We start from the raw sequence: 20,929 nt of genomic DNA on the forward strand, positions 1-20,929 counted from the left end.
TGATTTGAAAATCGGAAATCTACAATTTTAAGAGGGAAAATATGCTGATTGACTTATGTTAGACACAATGTGCATTTCCTCTGGTACAGTACAGTGTGTTTTTGCTCAGTGGCCTTAGCATGTGACTTCTCTGTCTCAGACATAATCACATTATATTTGCATGTCTCAATCATATTTTCCATTCATAAAGAGGTACACAAATAGAATTGGAGGATGGTTTTATGGCTTTTGAACAGTAACTCAGTGGAATATTGAACCCAATGCCAAGGAACTACTCTTCCTTATGGCGTCAATGATCCAGAATTTGACCCTTACGGTAACACGGTAACGTTACGGTAATTGAACGATAAAAGATAGCAATGCTGTAGATTTTTTTATTAGATTACATTATGGTGTCCAATGATTATTCTAGAACAACATCTTTAGAAGTAGCTCAACCATTTTGTACGGTCAGTGTAGTGTGTTTGTGTGTGAGTGTTTTTACCCTTTGAGAACATTTTTTTTTTTCACAACAGCTCGGTCATAAACCTTCTCCCCGGTAGGACTTCGTCCTCCAGGAAGTAGGGTCTACCGTCGAAACTGATCATTGACGTATTGGGCACACACTTCCCCCCCGCCCCCACCCCCCCCTTGTGTGTGTGTGTGTGTGTGTGTGTGTGAGTGTGTGAGTGTGAGTGTGAGTGTGAGTGTGAGTGTGTGTGTGTGTGTGTGTGTGTGTGTGTGTGTGTGTGTGTGTGTGTGTGTGTGAGTGTGAGTGTGTGTGTGTGTGTGTGTGTGTGTGTGTGTGTGTGTGAGTGTGAGTGTGAGTGTGAGTGTGAGTGTGTGGGTGTGTGTGTGTGTGCACGTGACCAGTGACACTGAAGGATAAAGGGCTGTGGGAAGCTTGTTAAAGCAGACACTCCTCTCAGACTGCAACAAGCATCACCTCAGCACAGGTAAGAGATTACTGCTTTTTCTCCATTTAAAGTATTACATTATAAACTGTAACTGAAATAACACAAAACAGAATCGATAGATACACACTTTGTGAAGAAAACAGAATTGCATCATACCTGTTTACATGTAGAAAGAACTTAAGACAACTGAATCTTTTTTTTAATTTTGGACACTTTTATCCAAAGCATCTTATAACAAATACATTTGTCTAAAGTAAGTGAATCACCTATACATCAGCCATCATAATAAAACATCTATGTTAGGACCAGGTGCCCTTGGCAGTCACAACCCTAGAGGAAGGAAGGATTTTTATTTTATTTTTTATTTTTTATTATTATTATTATTAACAGTAGATGTACAGAAGGGTAGACATTATTTTCATCACGTTTAGTTATTGGTATGTAATGGTCGTGGTATGTTCATGGTGAAGAATGAGGAGTTCATAATAACGTAATAACTTACGGAGGAGTTAATAATATCCTAATCAGCTGATGGCTGAATTGCTACTATTTTTGTAGCCTATCTTCAGGCTACACCTTAACAGTCCCTCCTGAGACCTCTTCATCCCCTCTGTACAGTTTCTCTACTGTAAATAATTAAATTAAATAAAAAATAATGATAGCATTATAGCATTATGACTGTCGATAGCCCCTGGCCATACCTTTTATTGCGATGACTGATGGATAAGAGAATTGACTTACTTAGACAAATGTATTTGTTATCATAAGTTGCTTTGGATAAAGGTGTCTGCTAAAATGCCAAATATGTCAAATGTAAATGTAATTTTAACGGTGTTGGAAACATCACATGAATGTAGGTAACACTGTCTCCCTCTGCGTGCCACTTATATCCGCGTCATGGGAACATTTACGGCTGTTTGGGTACCTGATGACGATCATCAAAGTGCCCTAAAACGAAGGCTCGCAAACAGCAATAAGGAACAACATGGCTGCTTTATGCCATAAAAAACTAGGCTTGGTTCACTGACACAGTACAGAACAGTAGTTCTTAGTTCTCCACCAAGCCGGAGCTACTGTACTGTAGGGAGGGTTATAAAGAGTCATAAACGTTATAAACGGATCTTCGTTATTGCTGGGCGTGTGCCACTGAAGATGGTTCCGTGCTTCTGAAGTCAACTGGCTGCCAGGAAGATTCAGATAAGAGGACTTGACAGTGCCAGTAAGACCAGACACTGTGAATCACTCTATGTATGTGTCAACAGTGTCAATCCGTTATTGAACTAATCTAAATCAATCAAATATTTGTAGTGTACTTTTTACATAGTCATGACCATGGACGGCAAGAGACATTTGATGTCAGTTCCCCTGTCCTGTTTTTTGGCATAAAAATATTAGGTTCTCACCATGAATAGTACCCTTACATTCTATCTACATAAAACACGTCCATTTCAGTAGCTCAGTGATCACAGAGATGGAATATTTGAATGATGTGGCGGCTACCTCTCTATGGGTTTAGAGTTTAGTTCCAGGGAAAAAGAGGAACCTTATCAGTCACATATGGTAACACTATTGTTGGTTGTCTTCCTCAAATTTGACTGGCAAACCATAATGTGTACTCATGGTATAGCATCCAAATAGGTTCTACAACGACGAAAACCTAGTTTCAGTGGTCTCTCTCTTCTTGGTCAATTCATTTGAACAGACACCGAGGAGATTGCTACAGAGAGTCAATAAAATCTCTGTTTAGAATGTTGCTTCCCCCCTCCCCCCACCCATATCAGTCTCTCAGCTGAGTTAATGTGTAACTTCAAAGGACGCATGTAAGGATGACATGAGTGTTGTAAGTGATTTCAAATGACTCAAATTGCTTTTCTACTGCTTTCCCGTTGCTACACAACTGAGAAGAACAGATCCTTAACCCTACATACTGTCCTCAAACCATACATACATGACCATACTATGCACGTCCAAGCATACCTCCGAACTGACCTTCGAACTCTTGTTTGTTTTTTCCCAGCAGTGAGAATCCACAACCAGCCAAGATGTGTTGCTCCGGCTTTCTCAAGACTATGATGTTCCTGTTCAACGGCGTCATCTTTGTAAGTCAAAAAACTAAGTATTTAAGACTCTCTTTCAATGTCTCTACACTAGTAGGCTATACCACTTTGAAACTGCGGCCTTATACATCGCCTCGCTCTCTGAAGCGCTGGTATGGATATTGGAACATAGCCATAGCCTTGGAACATAGGGGGCGGCTGCGGCTCAGGAGGTAGAGCCGACGTCTAATGATCGCGAGTGTCGGCGGTTCGGCAGTTCGATCCCCGGCTGTCCACGTGTCGAGGTGTCCTTGGGCAAGACACTGAACCCCAAATTGCTCCCAACGAGCAGGCCGGCACCTTGCATGGTAGCTTGCTGTGAATGTGTGTGTGAATGGGTGAATGAGAGGCCATTGTAAAGCGCTAATAAGGTGCTATATAAGTGCGGTCCATTAACCATTTAGCCAGACTGCCAGGGAGCTGTGCTATGGCTGCTCCTGCTCCGGCACTCTGGCCTAGTACACACAACACCCAACACTGACCTCCAGGTTGAACGTCCAAGTTGAACTCGCCTGTTAGTGTTAATGACCCCTTCTATATCTGAAGGTCATTGAGATGTGTTTTAAGAGGGCGTAGCTCGGCGCTACAAAAAGATAATGTGTCGACCAAAGTATCAAAGTTCCTCTATCATATCTTTGTGGTACAATGTTTAGTACACAGCAGTAATACGTCTTATGTTGCAATTTCACAGTGACAGTGAGTTGATGGAAAAAACCTGCCATGTCATTCTAACCAGGCAACAAGCATTTGCTTGTTGAGCAAGTCATGGCTGCCTGCTGTTTGTGGTCACGCAGACCAGAGTGATATGGTTTTATGGCGGCAACAACATTTGCATGTGTCTGTGTTTCCTCTATGAACACTTCATAGAAGTACCACCTTGTCAAGCCTGATCTCGTCAGATCTCAGAAGCTAAGCAGGGCTGGGCCTGGTTAGTAACCTGGATGGGAGTCCAAAAAGGGTGAAAGCCTGGTTGCCGTGGCACATATATGTGGCTTGGGGTTGGCATGTTCCCCCCATGTCCACTAGGGGTCTCCTTCACCCCACATGGAAAGACATGCCAAAGTGATCACCCGTCCCTGACCACGATGGTGAAGAACGCTACTTGGTCCCCGGGGACGCCGGGCGTCGGTTCAAGCCGCGCCAAAAGGGCGACCGCTGCCCCTGGCTGCCAGTGGAGGAATGGCAGCCCGGATGGGTTACAAAGGCAGAGGACAATTTCCACCTGGCGACCCGCCGAAGATAGTGCATGTGCTTGTGTTTGTGTGTGTGTTCACCTAAAAACTTGCATGTGTGTGATCAGAGTGTAAAACTGCTGTGTGTGGCCATTAAAAGACCATCAAGGTCTGATTTCTCTCTCTCTTCTCTTCCTAGGTCTTATAATTCGATTACATTCGATTCGCCCCCTAGTGGTAAAACTAACAACGTCCACTCTTTTTTTTCTCTCCCACCTTTCCTGATGCGTGCCTCAGGCGGCGGGTGCGGCCGTCCTGGGCGTGGGGGTGTGGGTGAAGGTGGACAGTAACTCCCTCCTGGGGGTGCTGGACACTATTGACGACGCCCCACCTGAGCTAGCCCAGCTAGCGAACGTAGGGTACCTGCTCATTGGCATAGGGGCTGTCCTCGTCGTCATGGGCTTCCTGGGTTGCTGTGGGGCGGTCAAGGAGAGCAGGTGCATGCTAATGATGGTGAGTGACCTTTCACCTTTGACACTTGACCTCAGGGTCACTTCCAGGTTCAGCAAATGGAAGTTGATTCTTTTTGTAGTTTTTTGGGTGTTTTTTTCGTACCCAATTTTGACCCCACCTGATTTTGACCTTCATGCTGTTTTGGTATTGAACATTTATGTTTTTCCTTAATGGTTTCCGTTCTACTTTCCAGTTCTTCATCATCGTGCTGGTCATCTTCATCGCAGAAGTAGCCGGGGCAGTGGTCATTCTGGTCTTCCAACCATTGGTAGTTAACAATTTAACATTCAATTACAAGATATTTTAAAGGAAACTGTGTTTGTGCATGACTGATGAGACCATTATGGCTTCTTCATTTAATGATGTCTTCTGATTTCTGTTGAATCATAGGTTGAGGAAATCTTGGAAGAGCTGGGGGACAAGATGGCTGTCAGCATTAAGAAAGACTACGGGAAGAATGGGAGTGAGAGCATGACCTCGCTGTGGGATGGCACCATGAAGGAGGTAACAGCATGAACACAATAGAGAACGATACACAGCTGATGGCACCATGAAGGAGGTAACAGCATGAACACAATAGATAACGATACACAGCACCATGAAGGAGGTAACAGCATGAACACAATAGATAACGATACACAGCACCATGAAGGAGGTAACAGCATGAACACAATAGAGAACGATACACAGCACCATGAAGGAGGTAACAGCATGAACACAATAGATAACGACACACAGCTGAATCTACCAGCAGTAGAGTGGGTCATTGTTTCCTCCCATTGGCATTCACACCAAACAAACTGTAGAGGTTTGAATGGAGATGACAGGTTGCAGGGAAGGCCGTGGTGAGACGTGTTACAATGGAATAACAATGTGTCTCTCTGTGTTTCCCTCCTAGTTCAAGTGCTGTGGGTACAACAATTACACAGATTTCGAAGAATCCCCTTTTGTTACCACGACAACACATTACCCAACCACATGCTGCGATTCAACATCCGTTTCGTGCACTTTCAACCTCGCAAAGCTTTCGGTACAGACTTATTAAGAGATTGGGGAGCTAAGGGAGTGATGATGTGTGCTGTGTGAACTTGTGTGTGTGTGTGTGTGTGTGTGTGTGTGTCTGTGTGTGTGTGCATGTGTGTATGCATGCATGCGTGTGTGTGTGTGTGTGTGTGTGTGTGTGTGTGTGTATGCATGCGTGTGTGTGTGTGTGTGTGTGTGTGTGTGTGTGTGTGTGTGTGCGTGTGTGCGCACGTGTGTGTGCACGCGTGTGTATGTGTGTATGTGTGTATGCATGTACATGTATGAATAAGTGTATCAATATCTGATCTCTTTCAGAACGTTGACGGCTGCTTTCGTACCTTCATCAAGCTGATAGAGGACAACGCTCTCCTCCTCGGGGGCGTGGCGCTGGGCATCGCTGCTCTAGAGGTAGAGTGGACTTGTCACAGTGACAGGGTTGCCAGATGGGATTGACAATTTCCACCCTAACCACAGTCTAAAAAAACGCTAAATCCACCAAAAACCAGCCCAAAACCTAAATTGTCAGAAAACCACTAATTACTATCTCCTGCTCCTAAATGCTATTTATCCAGCCCAACCGGCCAAATGATTTTTCTCCGGCCCAGTGTGATCAAAAGTAGCCCATTCGGCGGTAACCTGCCCCATCTGGCAACCCTGCACATTGACCGTAAACTGTTACATTTGCACTATGAGACAAATGATGGTACGGGCACTTTCATTGCTTGGAATAGATGTACCAGTATCCTGTTTCAATAAACCCTAAACCCTAACCCCTAACCCCTAACCCCTAACCCTAACACAGGAAGAACACATGGTGCTTTGATTGCTTGATTTAGATGTATCTTTAAATCGTCCATAGATTTCTCATTGAACCTATTAGTCTGTGTACAAGAGAATGTGAATGTTGGAAGAGATGGTGCATAGTGTTGTATGTATCTGAGTGAAGAGATGGTGCATAGTGTTGTATGTATCATAGTGTTGTATGTATCATAGTGTTGTATGTATCTGAGTGGACATTGTGTTCACTCTTGTGTCTTGCCATCCTTTCCAGATCGCTGCCATGGTGGTTTCCATGACCCTGTACAAGAAGATTGGCAAAGACTCTTAACACCACCAAGCACTTGGACTGTCCATAACCAACACCAAGCCTGTTCTGTCAACACCCAACACCCTAATTGATCATTAAATACATATCACTGTCAGATTGAAAACACTTGGATTCTACATTATTGATTATCAAAACATTATCAAACCATTACTAAATGTGATACCTATGATACCTAAATGTCGCTGATTCGATTCCGGTATCGACGTATCATACATGTCAGCCCTACTCTCTCTCTCACCCATCCTTCCTGTCAATCTCTACTGTCTCTATCCCAATAAAGCAGAACCTAATAAAACCTAAAAACATATTTTTTAAATATATATGATACGTATTATAGGACGAACAGGAGATACTTCACTGTATCTGTGAACGTTTATTCCGTTTATATGATGTTTGAGTTAATGACTGTTTTATGTCATGACGTTTTGTGTTAAGAAAGGAGATTCATTCCATTGTTTTACACATGTTGTAGCAGTCACTGTTTTATTTGAGAAGGTGGTAGGTATTTTAAATGCTGTTGTCATCACTTAAAAATGTTTTAATAGATATATCTTTTGTACATAAAAACAATTAAATGTACACATAAATTGTCCTCTGCCTTTTTTATTCGTTTCAGAAATGTGTATTCACCTATTGTTTTTAGCAGGAAATGATTAACAAGATAGTATTTGCCAAATGCTAAACATATCTAAACTTGATATTGCCTAATGTTGGTTTTAAAATTATTTTGGTTCAAGTAGAGAACCTACTGTACAGGGTACAAGCCAGCAGGGGGCAGAAGAGGCACTTTTTACATTGTATCCAGCTACAGATGACGTCGCCTATGACATTTTATGCAAACAAAATGTAACAGAATGCCATTGTGAAGGCACTGATTATGACCTCATGTCCCAGATCTACGTTGCTCAGGTAACCAAATTACAAATTGCCACTTGCGCTCGTGCGATTGTCACAACAGGTTAGCGTGTCAGCTTGGTTACTAGCAAAAGTTAGCCGCAGACTGTCACCTGTAAGGTAATTATTGATAAAACGAACGAATGATGTTGGTTAATTAATTGAATAACATATAGCTTTGGATAGTTAGCTTCTGGTAAGGAAACCAAGGCCAGTTTACCTGCCAACTGTATGCCAAGGCAATAATAACCCTTTGTCAGATGAATTTGAAAGTTTGCCAATCCTTCAATAATACGAACTTTTCATCGGCTTTGAGTGGCCCATAGACAACAAAAAAACAATGATAAGAAAAAAGCCTTGATAATTAGATCTGGTTTCCATAGATTGAAGCCTTTGGTTCATGACCAAACCATCTTGTCAGTCATGCCCAGACTGCAAAACCTGGCTTAATCATAATCCCTCGACCAGGTCATGGACCCCTTTTCTGCGGCGCTCTCTGTCATCGGGTTCATCGGATGTTACAGGGCCTGGAAGGAGAACCGCTTTCAGATCATCTTGGTGAGAGAGTGGGGGTCGCTCTGTGTGTGTGTGTGTGTGTGTGTGTGTGTGTGTGTGTGTGTGTGTGTGTGTGTGTGTGTGTGTGAGTCTGGGGACACATTGTGTGTGTGTGTGGTAGTCTGAGGTCACATGTGTGTATGTGGCCCGTGTGTGTGTGTGTGTCTGTGTGTTTGTGTGTGTGTGTGTGTGTGTGTGTGTGTGTGTGTGTCTGTCTGTGTGTGTGTCTGTGTGTTTGTGTGTGTGAGTCTGGGGTCACATTGTGTGTGTGTGTGTGTGGTAGTCTGAGGTCACGTGTGTGTGTGTGTGTGTGTGTGTGTGTGTGTGTGTGTGTGTGTGTGTGTGTGTGTGTGTGTGTGTGTGACCCGAGCATAGATTATATTTTCCTCCTATGACTGGTGGATAGATGATTCACTTACTTAGTCAAATGTATTATGTAAATGTATATGTATACATACAAATGTATATGTAAGTCGCTTCGGATAAAGGCGTCTGCTAAATGCCAAACATGTAAAATGTGTGTGTAGGCCTATGTGTATAACATGGAGATGTGCAGTGTCATGCCACAGTTTTAATGTCAGTGTTATTGTAGTGTGAAGGAATGTTGTCAGTTCATATCCCAAATTTCAAGCACGTTCATCTTTTCTCACAGTATTTGTTTGTTTTAACTGTTTTTAACTGCTTTAACTTATTATATTTTTACTTATTATATATTTTTTAATTTACTTTATATAATATCATGTCTTTCAATGTATTATGTAAAGCACTTTGAGTTGCCTTGTGTAGGAGAATGTATCTATACAAATAAACTTGACTTGACATGTTTTCTTCCTATTCAGTATTTCTTTGTCGTGATGCTGTTGTTTGCAGCAGAGGTGATCGGGACTGTGTTCGTCCTGGTCGAAATATGGAATGATGTAAGTGACCCCAAAACAGGGGACCTTCACATCATCTCAATGGGGGAAAAGGGAACCATTGTTGTTAATTTTTTCAGAATAATAATTGTGATAACAATAATACTATATATTTTATTTTTTTAATGTGACTTGTTTATAAGTTACTAAATTCAAATATACACAGCGACTCTTTTAGTATGTACACAGGTATTTTTTTTATGAGTGGGGCAGTCTCACTCATATTTTTCAGTTTATTGGATAGAGATAGTGAAGGTAGACAGGAAAGTAAGGATGAGAGGGCATGGGACGGATTCGACGGATTCGAACGACATGGGCACATGTGTTCACTGTAGACCGTGGTGCTAGACCACTGGACCAACCCAGGCCACCTTGTTTCTTTTTTTGATCAACAAATCTAACGTTGGAAGACAGATAGATAGATAGATAGGTAGATAGATAGACAGAAAGACATAGATAGATAGATAGATAGATAGATAGATAGATAGATAGATAGATAGATAGATAGATAGATAGATAGATAGACAGAAAGACAGATAGATAGACAGACAGACAGACTGTGAGACAGACAGACAGACAGATAGATAGATAGATAGATGAATGAATGAATGAATGAATGGTCTTTATTGTCATTGATATAGTACAGGTACCAAACAACGAAATTTGGGAGGGGGGGCTCCCCTGGTGCTAGGAAAAAAAAAACTAAAAACGAGAAGGGAAAAGAGCTGGTTTACATAAAATAAAGGCTATGTACACTATCCACTATACTATACTATACAGATGATAGATAGATACTATACAGATAGACAGACAGACAGACAGACAGACAGACAGACAGACAGACAGACAGACTGTGAGACAGACAGACAGATAGATAGATAGACAGAAAGACAGATAGATAGATAGATAGATGCTTTATTGATCAGTACTCAGTCTTATGCAGTCATTATTATATCACTTAATGTAACTCATATCTGCTGCATGAATGTTGCTGTGGATAACCCCTGAATCACCCCCTTCACCTTTGACCTTTCACCCTCTCTCTCTCTCTCTCTCTCTCTCTCTCTCTCTCTCTCTCTCTCTCTCTCTCTCTCTCTCTCTCTCTCTCTCTCTCTCTCTCTCTCTCTCTCTCTCTCCTGTTTGCAGTACAAATGCTGTGGCTTTGAGAACTCCACGGAGGATTTTAAGAGTTCTGAGTTCAGCACCAACACAGGGCTGCTCTACCCCAAGACCAGCTGTGTTGACATGTGGTCCTCGGCCTGCGACGGCCTCAATAAGGCCTTTCCCTTCTTGTTTTTAGTATGTTTTTCCTAGCACCAGGGGAGCCCTACCTCCTAAATTTCATTGTATGGTACCTGTACTGTACTAATGACAATAAAGACCATTCATTCAATACCAGTACGGCCTGCTGCACCCCGACGTACAACACAACACCCCTCGCCACCCCCCCTTCTCACACACACACACACACACACACATAAGCACACGCACACACCCACACGCACACGCACACTCACACGCACACTCACACACACACATACACACACACACACACACACACACCTCTTTAATCTCCAATGATTGTGTGTGTGTGTGTGTGTGTGTGTGTGTGTGTGTGTGTGCGCGTGTGTAATAACTGTCTTTCCTCCTCCCCAGGGCTGCATCTCCAAGCTCATCCTCGTCATCCGGGAGCAGTGCCTCGTCATCAGCTCCATCGTGGTATTTATCTGTGCCGTGGAGGTGAGTCCCTCATAAACCTATCAGCTTCTCTGGTGACAACAAGGGGTTAAGAGACATCGGGCCGGTTTCACAGCCAAGGCGTAAGCCTATACCTTAGACCAGTGGTCACCAACCTTTTTAAGCCCAAGATCCCTGACCTCGGCCTTGGTGAAGGCAAGATCTACCTATTGAAGCGTTGAGAGAAAAAGACAGCCAAGATAGTACTTTAAACTTAATGACGTTTATTTGCCTGTATTTTAATTAGATGCAATGCATTGGTCCAACATTAAAATTGATGCAACAACAAAAAAAAAGACTGTATCAAGCATATCAGGCAGCTGTCTTGCTTTAAGAATTGTACATAACTGAAATTCAATTCAAAGTTTGATTATGTCATTTCATTACAACACAAAAAAATAAAGGCATGGAATGGAGGAATGGATGATAAAATCATTTTGTTCATAGTAACATTAGCCAATGTTAACAAATTGACATTCTTGACATTTTGACACTTGACTGACTTAATTATTATTCTTACTTATTAACATTGACAAACATATTTACAATTAACATTTTATAAAGTAGAACTGTAATGTGTACTTGTGTCTCAGTCAGTGCTAAGTGCAGTCATCTTATGCAGCATTACTTTTCACATCGAAACAGTCATGTTACTCACTCAAGTCAGTGTGATGGTTGTGACTGGATACTGTCTACAAGTGCTTTGTAGTTTGGCTCATAGCTACTGACTGCCAGTCTGAGACAGTCTGTGAGGTGTCTGTCAGTAAGGCGGCTCCTGTACTTTGATTTGATTATTTTCATCTGTGAAAATGACATTTCACAGAGATACGTGGATCCAAAGTAGGCACTCACTCTTAGTGCACATGCAGTGAGAAGAGGAAACTTCTCTCTGCTGACAAGTCCCCAAAAGTCACTGTCCCTTGGTGTCCTTTGGTGTGGCGTGACAGTTGGATGTCTGAGGCCATCTTTTTCAGTGTTTCATTTGGAGAAAATATTTCCATCACATCAGTGATGCATTTCTTAATAAACTCTCCTTCATTGTATGGCTTTTTAGCACGTGCAATGTTCCAGGCCACTTGATAGGACGCAAGTGTCACTGTCTCTGATTGCTTAACCAATATTTGGAACAACTTGGTCTGTGTTTGTGTCTGGCTTTTCAAGCTGTTTAATTTACCATTGCGAAGTTCGGTGTCTTTTGGAAACTCCTGGTCAATGTTAGCATGCGTTGTGCTGAAATGGCGCTGGAGATTGGAAGCTTTGTAATGTGCCAACGATGTTTGGCATATCAGGCAGAATGGCTTTCCATTGCGCTCCACAAAGAAATATTCACTCTCCCACTCGGCTAAAAACTTCCTGTGCTCATCTCCATACTTGCGTTTAGCTGTACTTTTCTTCCCTGACATTTTTATTTTGTTGTTGTTATCCGTAATTTGTCATTAAATGTACTGTCAAAAAGCCGTGTTACGTGACAGCTTCTCCTCAGAACGGACAATTAGGGAACAGTGTTGCCTGATTTGGCCGATTCCAGCCCAATCGAGCTACTTATGATCACTCTGGGTGGGTTTTTAGACTCTGGTTGGGCTGAAAAATCAATCCAATCTGGCAACACTGTTAGTGACTCGAGATGATCCTTGAAAAAAAAGTATCGGGTTACAGCAGCGTGCAGCAAGACAGAGGCCGCGTTCGTAAATTCGCTCTGAGAACGTTGGTGCCTCCACGTCTCTTGTCCAATCAAATTACTTGGTTCCATTATGACGTTAAACCCAGTGTGCGCTCCGGCGAATTTACGAACGCGGCCTGTCAGAGAGAGCGCTACACCAACACTTTTAATTAATGGATTGAAGAGCCGCACACAGACAGCCAAAGAGCCGCCGCGGGTTGGCCACCCCTGATCTACAGGGAAAGTCTCAAAGATCTACCAGTCGATCGCGATCGACGGGTTGGTGACCACTACCCTAGACTAAGAAGCGTTTTCAATGGAGATTTTACATTGAAAGTGTGATTTAGTCCAGGACTAGGCTTAAGCCTTGTCTGTGAAACCGGCCCATAGACCTCAACTCGGCAGCCAGACAAGATGGCCGCCGTATCTGTCTCCCGATGAACAAGGGATGCCATTTCCTGTAAGCTGTTTTGAATCGAAACATGATTGAGATGAAACAAACAAAGAAAACAGATCCCGCCGGTCCTTTCTCTTGCCCTGGTGTCCAGTACTGAAATTAGGTTTTGACAGTCAGTGACCACGCCAGCCTCGTCACATGAATGAACCATCCGCAAATACGTCTGATCCCATGCTAACCCTATGTTCAAATAGACTTTTAGATTAGATTAGATTAGATTAGATTCCACTTTATTGTCATTGCCGAGTACAAGTACCAGACAATGAAATGCAGTTGAGCATCTAATCAGAAGTGCAAAAATAATGACATAGTGCAAAAAATGATATTGCAGGATAGTAAGGATATATACAGTTATGAAATGATAAGTAATAATAGCTTGGATTTGTATAGCGCCTTTCATAAAACCCAAGGACGCTTGGTCCAGCATTATTATTATACGCAAGTACAGCATTATTCAAGCGTTACCATGGTAGTGACATGGTTTCCTACTCAGGGATAAAGGCTGTTGAATAATTCTATGTGACAGCAGCTGGTGAAAGCGGGAACAAGTCGGCAACTGATCAAATGTTCTGACTTTTCAATGACACACTCGCTAGTCAAGCCAAAATATTGCAATGCAATGGATCCGGTGAGTAATCCCCACTACTACCTAGTTAGTGGAGTAGTGGGGATTACTCACCAAATCCATTGCATTGCAATGTTTTGGCTTGCCTAGCGAGTCAAAATGTATTTGGTTGCCGACTTCTTCTCGCATTCACCAGCTGCTGTCACATTTGGTTCCCCATCTAATCTGCATGCAGGGCTGGACTGGCCATCTGGCATACCGGGCATTTGCCCGGTGGGCCGCGGTAGTTTTGGGCCGAGCCGACCGGCAAAAAAAAAGTATTTTATTTTTTTTTATTTTTTTTTTACCAGCCGGCCCGGCCGAAAGCTACCATCGAACGGCCCATAAATCGAAAGCTACCATTGAACGGCCCATAAATCAGGGACAGCGGCCCATTGGACAATTTTCTATACAGACACTGGGCTGGCCCAATCAACAGAGAGAAGGGGGGGGGGGGGGGGCGTCAGGGGTCACGCACGCACGCAGCACCAGACCTCCGTCTCAGTTTCGCGGTAGTTTTGGGCAGAGCCGGCCGGCAAAATAAATTTAGTTAGCCTGGATAGTTACTAGATAGATACTGAGAGAGATGGAGCGCAAAAGCACACTAAAACGGAAGGGAGGCTGGGAAAAACTTAGGGAGAAAAACAAAAAGAAACTCGAGGCAGATGCTGCCAAATGTGTAAACATTAGGGACATGTTTGCTGCACCCTCAAGTTTACCACAGCAGCAACAGCAACAGGTTGAAGAGGAGGCTAGCAGGGAGGAGCGGGAGCAGGGTACAGATACAGAGGATAGAGAGGATACAGAAGAAGCGGGGCCGAGTCAGCCTGTAACCGTTGACCCGGTAAGGAAAATATAGGTAGCTGTTAGGGGTGTAACGGATCGCCCCCCACGGTTCGGCACGCATGTGTACCGCGGATCAATTGCAAAATGTAACCAAGTAATAATATTACTTAATATTAGTTAATATCCCTTGTAAATCACAATGTAGAGTTGCCATGAAAAGATAGACGCGACAGTTGCGTGCTTTGTTTTACTCTAAAGCGCAATGATAGGTTGATAATGGAAAAAAAAATCTAGAACAACAAGGCTGCGTTCGTAAATTCGCTCTGGAATCTGATCACTGAGTACACTGGTCTACTTGCACTGGTACCATTGCTTACTGTATGTAGTCGTCTTTGTAGTGGTTTGGGGGAATACTACAGTTTGTCATATGACTGTACAGCACAGTATATAAGACGAGTATATAAGGCAAGTATTTTTGTGCTGGTGGGTGTGTCCGACCGATTGGGGTGGGCCTGTCTGGGCCAAAAATGCCAGGGCCTGATTTTTGTCCCAGTCCAGCCCTGTCTGCATGTGTTTGTTGTGTTTGCAGTTAGCTTCCATGATCGTGTCCGTGGTGTTGTTCGTAATACTGTGCAACGGCTACAATTAGGCCACCACTCCAGCGCCTGGGGTCACAACCTTTAGGCAACCAGAGCCAACCTCTAAATAAATGTTGCTTGCAAATGAAGCCTCTGTCATAAGAATGTGGTTATTATGCTTACGGACGGGAGATATTTTATCATATGTTTCTTCATCCAAATTGATCACAGTCTTTATGAAAAACCTTGTGCCAAAATGTGTGTGTGTGTGTGTGTGTGTGTGTGTGTGTGTGTGTGGTGTGTGCGTGTGTGTGTGTGTGTGTGTGTGTGTGTGTGTGTGTATGTATGTGTCTGTCTTGGAGCATGTGTGAGTGCTTGTGTGTGTTCCTGTGTGTGGGTTGGTTGTCTGCGCAAGTGTACGAACGCAGATGTAGGCCTCACAGGAAAATACATTGACAACAGCGCCCCCGTGTGGAATATATCTAAAATGACAACCTGTCAGTCTCTCAGGCAGTGTCAAGGCAGTGTCAAGGCAAGGTAACAACCAGCTCCAAGGGTCTCCCTAGGGTCTCTTCACACAAACACATACCTGAGAACCACCCTCTCCGCTGTTGTTGTCGTGTGGTCATCACTTCACACAGTCCAGGTCCGGTACAAATGCCAGTATAAATGCCCCTGGGAAAGAGATGAAGGGGTGGAAATGGAACAGCCGTAGGGCCTATTATCACCTTGCTCCCCCATGGGAACCCCTCCCAGGGCAGACAGCCAGCGACTGATCAGGTCACGGGTGAGGGAGCAGGCAGGGATAATGGTATTACGATGGGTCATCATCACAGTCAGGCAGGCGGGCAGGCAGGCAGGCAGGCAGGCAGGCTGCACCTCATTGCAAATTGATAGTAAAGTGGCTGTTTGTCCACCGGGCATAAACCCATAATGGCTTTACCGCCGTGCCATCAGAACAACTTAGGTGGGGAGAGTTTGAGTGTTTCAATGCCGTGTCTGGTGCTCTTTGGACATGGTTTGGATGGACACTCTCTGACGCTCATTTGCAAGATGCCTTCAATCATTCACAGCGAGCTCCAGTGTGCTTGTTTTCTCCGACAGTTTAATTTACTTTTTTCACATTTACATTTTTGCTATTTAGTTTTATTTGTTTAAAATAAGTGAATCATCTATGCATCAGTCATCGTACGAAAAAAAAACTATCTATGCTAGGACCAGGGGCCATTGGCAGTCACAATGCTTAATCATAAGGTTCACATTACTTTTTTTTATGACTTTGTTTTACTGTATTGGGGTAGAATGTAAGTAAAAATGTGCTGTAGGGCTTGCATTATGCTGGCCTGTAAACCTAATTTATTATCAAGCACTAAATTATTATCAAAATCAAAGCAATGAGATGGTGAGACATTTTCGTTCCCACACATTTTCTTGAACTAGACTATCTCTCTCCCCCTTCAAAGCTTCTCACCGTGTTTCAAACACCCACACCTGTCATAAACCAAAACCTTTTATGTTGACAATGTCCCTGGGCCTTGTAGACCATTTACCTGGGTGTGATAAAACGGCCATTAGGATGGGAATTATGACACCTTTCATTATTCAAACGAAGGTGAAGGCCTGTTGTTCTTTATAAAAAGGTCTAGACTAGTGTCTCAGAGCACTGACAGCAAGGTTTCCGTTAGGAACCTTGAACCTCCAAACTCTGTAACAACAATTTATTAATCCACTGGCTAATAACTATTTTTTTAATGAAATCCTGAACGATTTTATCCATACATATTTTTACTGTACCATATCTGTTTATTTCTCTGAAGAGAAAATGGCTTTTTTGATCGGTTTCGTATTTTTGTCCACTTTTGCTGCCATGGTTTTTACATTTCCCCACAACGTTCTAAACAGCGTTCTAAAGGGGGCGAAGGACTTTGAATCATCAGGCAACGGTCCAGACGAACCCATTCGGGGAATAGTCAAAGTAGTCAAACTTAACCCCCATCAACTGGCCCAATCGGGTCTCTTTCGCCGAGGACTTGCCCTCCACGCCGCACCCAGCAGGCCGAGAGTGCCCTTCCCTTCGTTCTTGGCCATGGGACGTCCGGGCCCTGCTGCGCTTTCGGTGCCCTCGATGCCGCTGCACCGGCGTCACGGCGGTCACCCCGGGGTGGATGTGAAGAGGAGACAGGGGTTTGAGATGTGGCAGAAAGCCATGGACAAGAGCGAACACGGAAAGATGTCCATGGCGCTTCCCATCAACTTGAAGGACACGGCCAAACAGACGTGCGCCACAGTGCCTTTTACGCAGGTAAGGGATTACCAAAAAAAAACAGTAGCCTTATTGTCGTTTGCAGTGTCACATAAAACAAATGATTTCACGAGTAATGTTTTATTTAATGTGTGATGAATGATTGACATAGGCCTACGCGTTCTCATCTCATACGTTGATCCATTTATTTATGTATTTATTTATTACAGCACGTGACAGCAGAAGGCTGCAACACGGTGATCGTCCACAATAACTTGTGCTTCGGCCAGTGCAGCTCACTTTTCGTCCCGTCCGGAGGGGAGTTCGCGGGGCTGACAGGGGCAGGAGGACACCGCCGTGCCCCCTGTTCCCGCTGCGCTCCGTCCAAATCGCGCACGGTAGTCGTGCCTCTGCGCTGCGGAATGGAAGTGCGGGTAAAGCGCGTGATGGTGGTGGAGGAATGCAAATGCGAGACAGGTCGCGAGGAGGCGAGTGTTGAGGCCATGGCCTCCTCGCACCTGTAGCAGAACTGGTTCCCCACGGGTCACATCCCATCACTATTTTTGCTACCTATGTTTATGTTATCTATTTTATATGTGTGCATTGTAAATGACATTGTCTGGGATTATGTTGTTGCCCTATGCCATTATATGTGTAATAGTCTGAGTTTGTAATTCAGAGAAAAAAACCTAACGATTTGGAGGCAAATGCCACCAAGATTTGTAGACACGTGACCTAATATTTCGGTCATGCGAATTTCTGTTAAGATTGTGGTGGTGGTCAGAATGAGTCATCCACGCTATATGATGTAACGTGAAATAACTTGTTTAGATTTTCTAAACGTAATTATACTGTCTTCCTCATTAAAGCTGTATATGTTAAACTGCTTTTTCCAACCACTTGTCCCCCCCCCTCTTCTGTGACTTCATACAGTTCATTGGTACACCATAGTTTAATACTCATGGGAATAGGAAATCCTTATCAAAACATGCTGAAAACATTTAGTGGTTTCATCTACCTCATTTTAAGTGTTTACTTCTTCCAGTATCAACATCTTCCTTTTATTTCGTTAAACTGCTTTGTTTATTTGAGTTTCACCACGGCACAGTACACAGTGAACTTACATCTGAAAACACTGAGGGTTGTGTGTATACCAGCATTGAACATGAGTACTTAAAAGCAACCAACATACCGGTAATTGTTTCAGCATGAACACTGAATTATGTATTAGCCCCCCCCCCCCCCCCCCCCCTTCTGCAACCCACCACCACTCCCATTCTCCTCAGTCTCTTTTCAGACTGGTGGGAATTCCTACATCCTTAAACCGCAGATGCACTGACTGGAGTGTTTTCAGTTAGGGCCTAAAAAAAAAAAAGAAGAAAAAGATTATTCATTTATTTCCTGGCACCTGGACCTGGTAAACTGAACCCATCCCGTGCATCCTATACGTTCCCAGGGCAGTATAAAGAGAGGGTTCTTTACGTTGACTTGGCATGCTGTCAAAATCCGCTTCTTATGGCTAGTTTGTATTCAGTGTTTTTAAAGCATGATGCTTTGGGGGGTTGCCTATTGAGCCCGATTGGATTTCATTAGCATTACATTATTTGCATCTGTGGTTTGATGGCTATATTTTGCGGGGGGGGGGCGGGGGGGTTTGGTGAAAAATATTTATCTTTAATGATATAGAATTAGTGGGCCTTGTTACAATGAATGTATCTGGGAGACTGTTGTGTTGCATCTCCATTAGTTGGAGAGGATGAGATTATGCTAAACATAATATCCAATTGATGTAGATTGTTAGGGTTAATGGTGACTTCATCCCATACCTCAGTAATGCTCCTACATCTGATAAATCTCTGCCGTTTCTCCATAACTGGAGCCCTCTGTCAACTGGGCTCTTCTCTGATATCGATTGTTCATGTCTGTCACCTATTATACGAAACCGTCCTTGTCCTAGCAAACTGAATGTCTGCTTGATGTTTCTCGGTTATAATTCTAGCTTATTGGGGGGGGGTCACACACTGTGTAAGTTAGGTGTCACAAAGAGTCTTCATATCTCTTCTTCACCTTGGGGGGTGCCCTGTCTCTCTTCTCTGGAGAGAGAGAGAGGGAGGAAGGAGGGAGAAAGGGAGGGAGAGAGAGAGAGAGAGAGACGAAGGAGTGTGACCTCAAAACAAAACGAGGTGCAGTAGAGTGCGCCACTTAGCCAGACAGATGTCAGCCCTCTTGCATTGTGGGAGCCAGTGTGAAGCACTCCTGCGTTGTTAAGGATGCCCTGGTTCCCATGGCGAGGGAAGGGGAGACGGGGGGGATTGGTGTTGGGCTCGGGGACGAAGCGCTGCCAAGTCCAACGCCTGGGGGGGATCAGATCAGCGTCATGGGTCGCTAAGTGGCCTAGTTAGCGCTTAAAGACACTCACACAATGAGCTGTGTGATATGTGAGCGCTTTCTTCAGGGGGGTGGGGGGGGGGGGGGGGTTGTGGTGGGGGGAGGCAGAGGGTATCTTTTAAATGATCCCGTTTCAAATCCTGGATCCTGTACTGTGAAAAGGGTTGAAATGTGAAAACGTCCGTTTTTGAAAGGGTTCATGGCCGGCAGGGGGTGAAGGCCGATCGAAATCGAAGCAGTTCAATATTCTGAATCCTTTTACATTTGATACTCCAGAGTGAGCCACAGCTTGTTCAGGTAAACAAGGTGTCATGTAAGGGCATTACCTCCTCAGTGAACTCTAATCGGAATCAATTAGCCCGAATCAGCGATCAAACCAGCCATGTAAATCACAGCCCTGACCACAGCTTGACTGGGTACCTCTCTGATGGGGCCCGCAGGCCCTCTACCATGTCCCCCCATCTCTGGGGCTGTGTTAGGGGTCCTGTTCTCTACCAGGAAGCGCAGACAGCGGCTAATTGAAAGACCTGGGATGGGGGACAGTGCACCGGACCTTACCCAAATGCCTGGGGCTCTCCAGGGGCTGAAATGCCAGGCTGGGGGGGTGGGGTGTGGGGGGGGGGGGGTCATGGTGCTGGGGGCCCTGGGCGATAGTGATAAGCTAGCTGGCCTTTGCTCCAGCACAGTGGTGGCTACGTACACACACACACACACACACACACACCCACACACACATACACACACACACACACACACGTTGTGGTTGTACCCAGGAGCAGCTGGTGACCATTGGCTCTCCGGGAGACAGTGCCCGGGGCGGTGCCAGCTTGCTGGGCGGGTGCTGTGTGTGTGTGTGTGTGTGTGTGTGTGTGTGCGTGCGTGCATGCTCATGCACGTGTGCGAGTGTGTGAGTAAGTGTGTGTGCGTGTGGACACGCGCGCGCGTGTGTGTGAGTGTGAGTGAGTGAGTGTGTGTGTGTCTGTGTCTGTGTCTGTGTATGGACAGAGATAGGTGTAGCCGGGGGATGGGCAGGCAGGCAGGCACGCAGGCAGGCAGGCACACAAACCGGAGGGCTCCATTAATGAGGAGGCGATGAGAGATGGGTGCCAGGGTGCCAGTCTGGCGGCGAACCTCCCGCTGCACAATTAGTGGGGGGACAGAGACGTCTGCTGCTTCCGACGTTGCATCATGACTGAGTGGTTTCCGTGTTGCTTTTAGGGTGTTTATATAAACCGTAGGGAGCTTTTTGGGGGGGTTTGTTGTTTCAATAACATCCCTGTCTGTCTGTCGTTCATTATCCGAGCCC

General features: G+C 44.4%; 2 protein-coding genes across 3 annotated transcripts; both read left to right on the plus strand.

Annotated features, from left to right (window-relative positions):
* Positions 1–886: 886 nt before the first annotated feature.
* Positions 887–7,400, plus strand: tspan34a (tetraspanin 34a). 2 transcript variants are annotated; one of them, XM_080522558.1, is made up of 8 exons: positions 887–935; positions 2,914–2,995; positions 4,462–4,677; positions 4,871–4,945; positions 5,068–5,181; positions 5,576–5,707; positions 6,016–6,108; positions 6,752–7,400. In XM_080522558.1, exons 2-8 carry the CDS (start codon positions 2,939–2,941, stop codon positions 6,806–6,808), a joined length of 744 nt encoding a protein of 247 aa, XP_080378684.1. In that variant the 5' UTR covers positions 887–935; positions 2,914–2,938; the 3' UTR covers positions 6,809–7,400. The 2 variants fall into 2 exon arrangements, with proteins under 2 accessions (XP_080378684.1, XP_080378685.1); XM_080522559.1 differs by having other exon boundaries at positions 917–935; positions 2,917–2,995.
* Positions 7,401–16,860: 9,460 nt separating this feature from the next.
* Positions 16,861–17,759, plus strand: dand5 (DAN domain family, member 5; the record flags this gene model as incomplete). The annotated part of the gene is made up of 2 exons (XM_080522859.1): positions 16,861–17,295; positions 17,466–17,759. The coding sequence occupies 2 exons, from the start codon at positions 16,861–16,863 to the stop codon at positions 17,757–17,759; spliced, it is 729 nt and encodes a 242-aa protein (XP_080378985.1).
* Positions 17,760–20,929: the final 3,170 nt, after the last annotated feature.

The sequence above is a fragment of the Nansenia antarctica genome (genome assembly GCF_963989245.1).
Source record: "Nansenia antarctica genome assembly, chromosome: 2".
NCBI classification, from domain to species: Eukaryota; Metazoa; Chordata; class Actinopteri; order Argentiniformes; family Microstomatidae; genus Nansenia; species Nansenia antarctica.

What these genes read in the sequence shown, in the direction of transcription:
- tspan34a (XM_080522558.1), top strand. Translation starts at nt 2,939, where the DNA reads ATGTGTTGCTCCGGCTTTCTCAAGACTATGATGTTCCTGTTCAACGGC. An exon ending in GGGATGGCACCATGAAGGAG is followed by an intron (nt 5,182 to 5,575) that starts GTAACAGCATGA and finishes TTTCCCTCCTAG; the next exon opens with TTCAAGTGCTGTGGGTACAA. An exon ending in TCAACCTCGCAAAGCTTTCG is followed by an intron (nt 5,708 to 6,015) that starts GTACAGACTTAT and finishes GATCTCTTTCAG; the next exon opens with AACGTTGACGGCTGCTTTCG.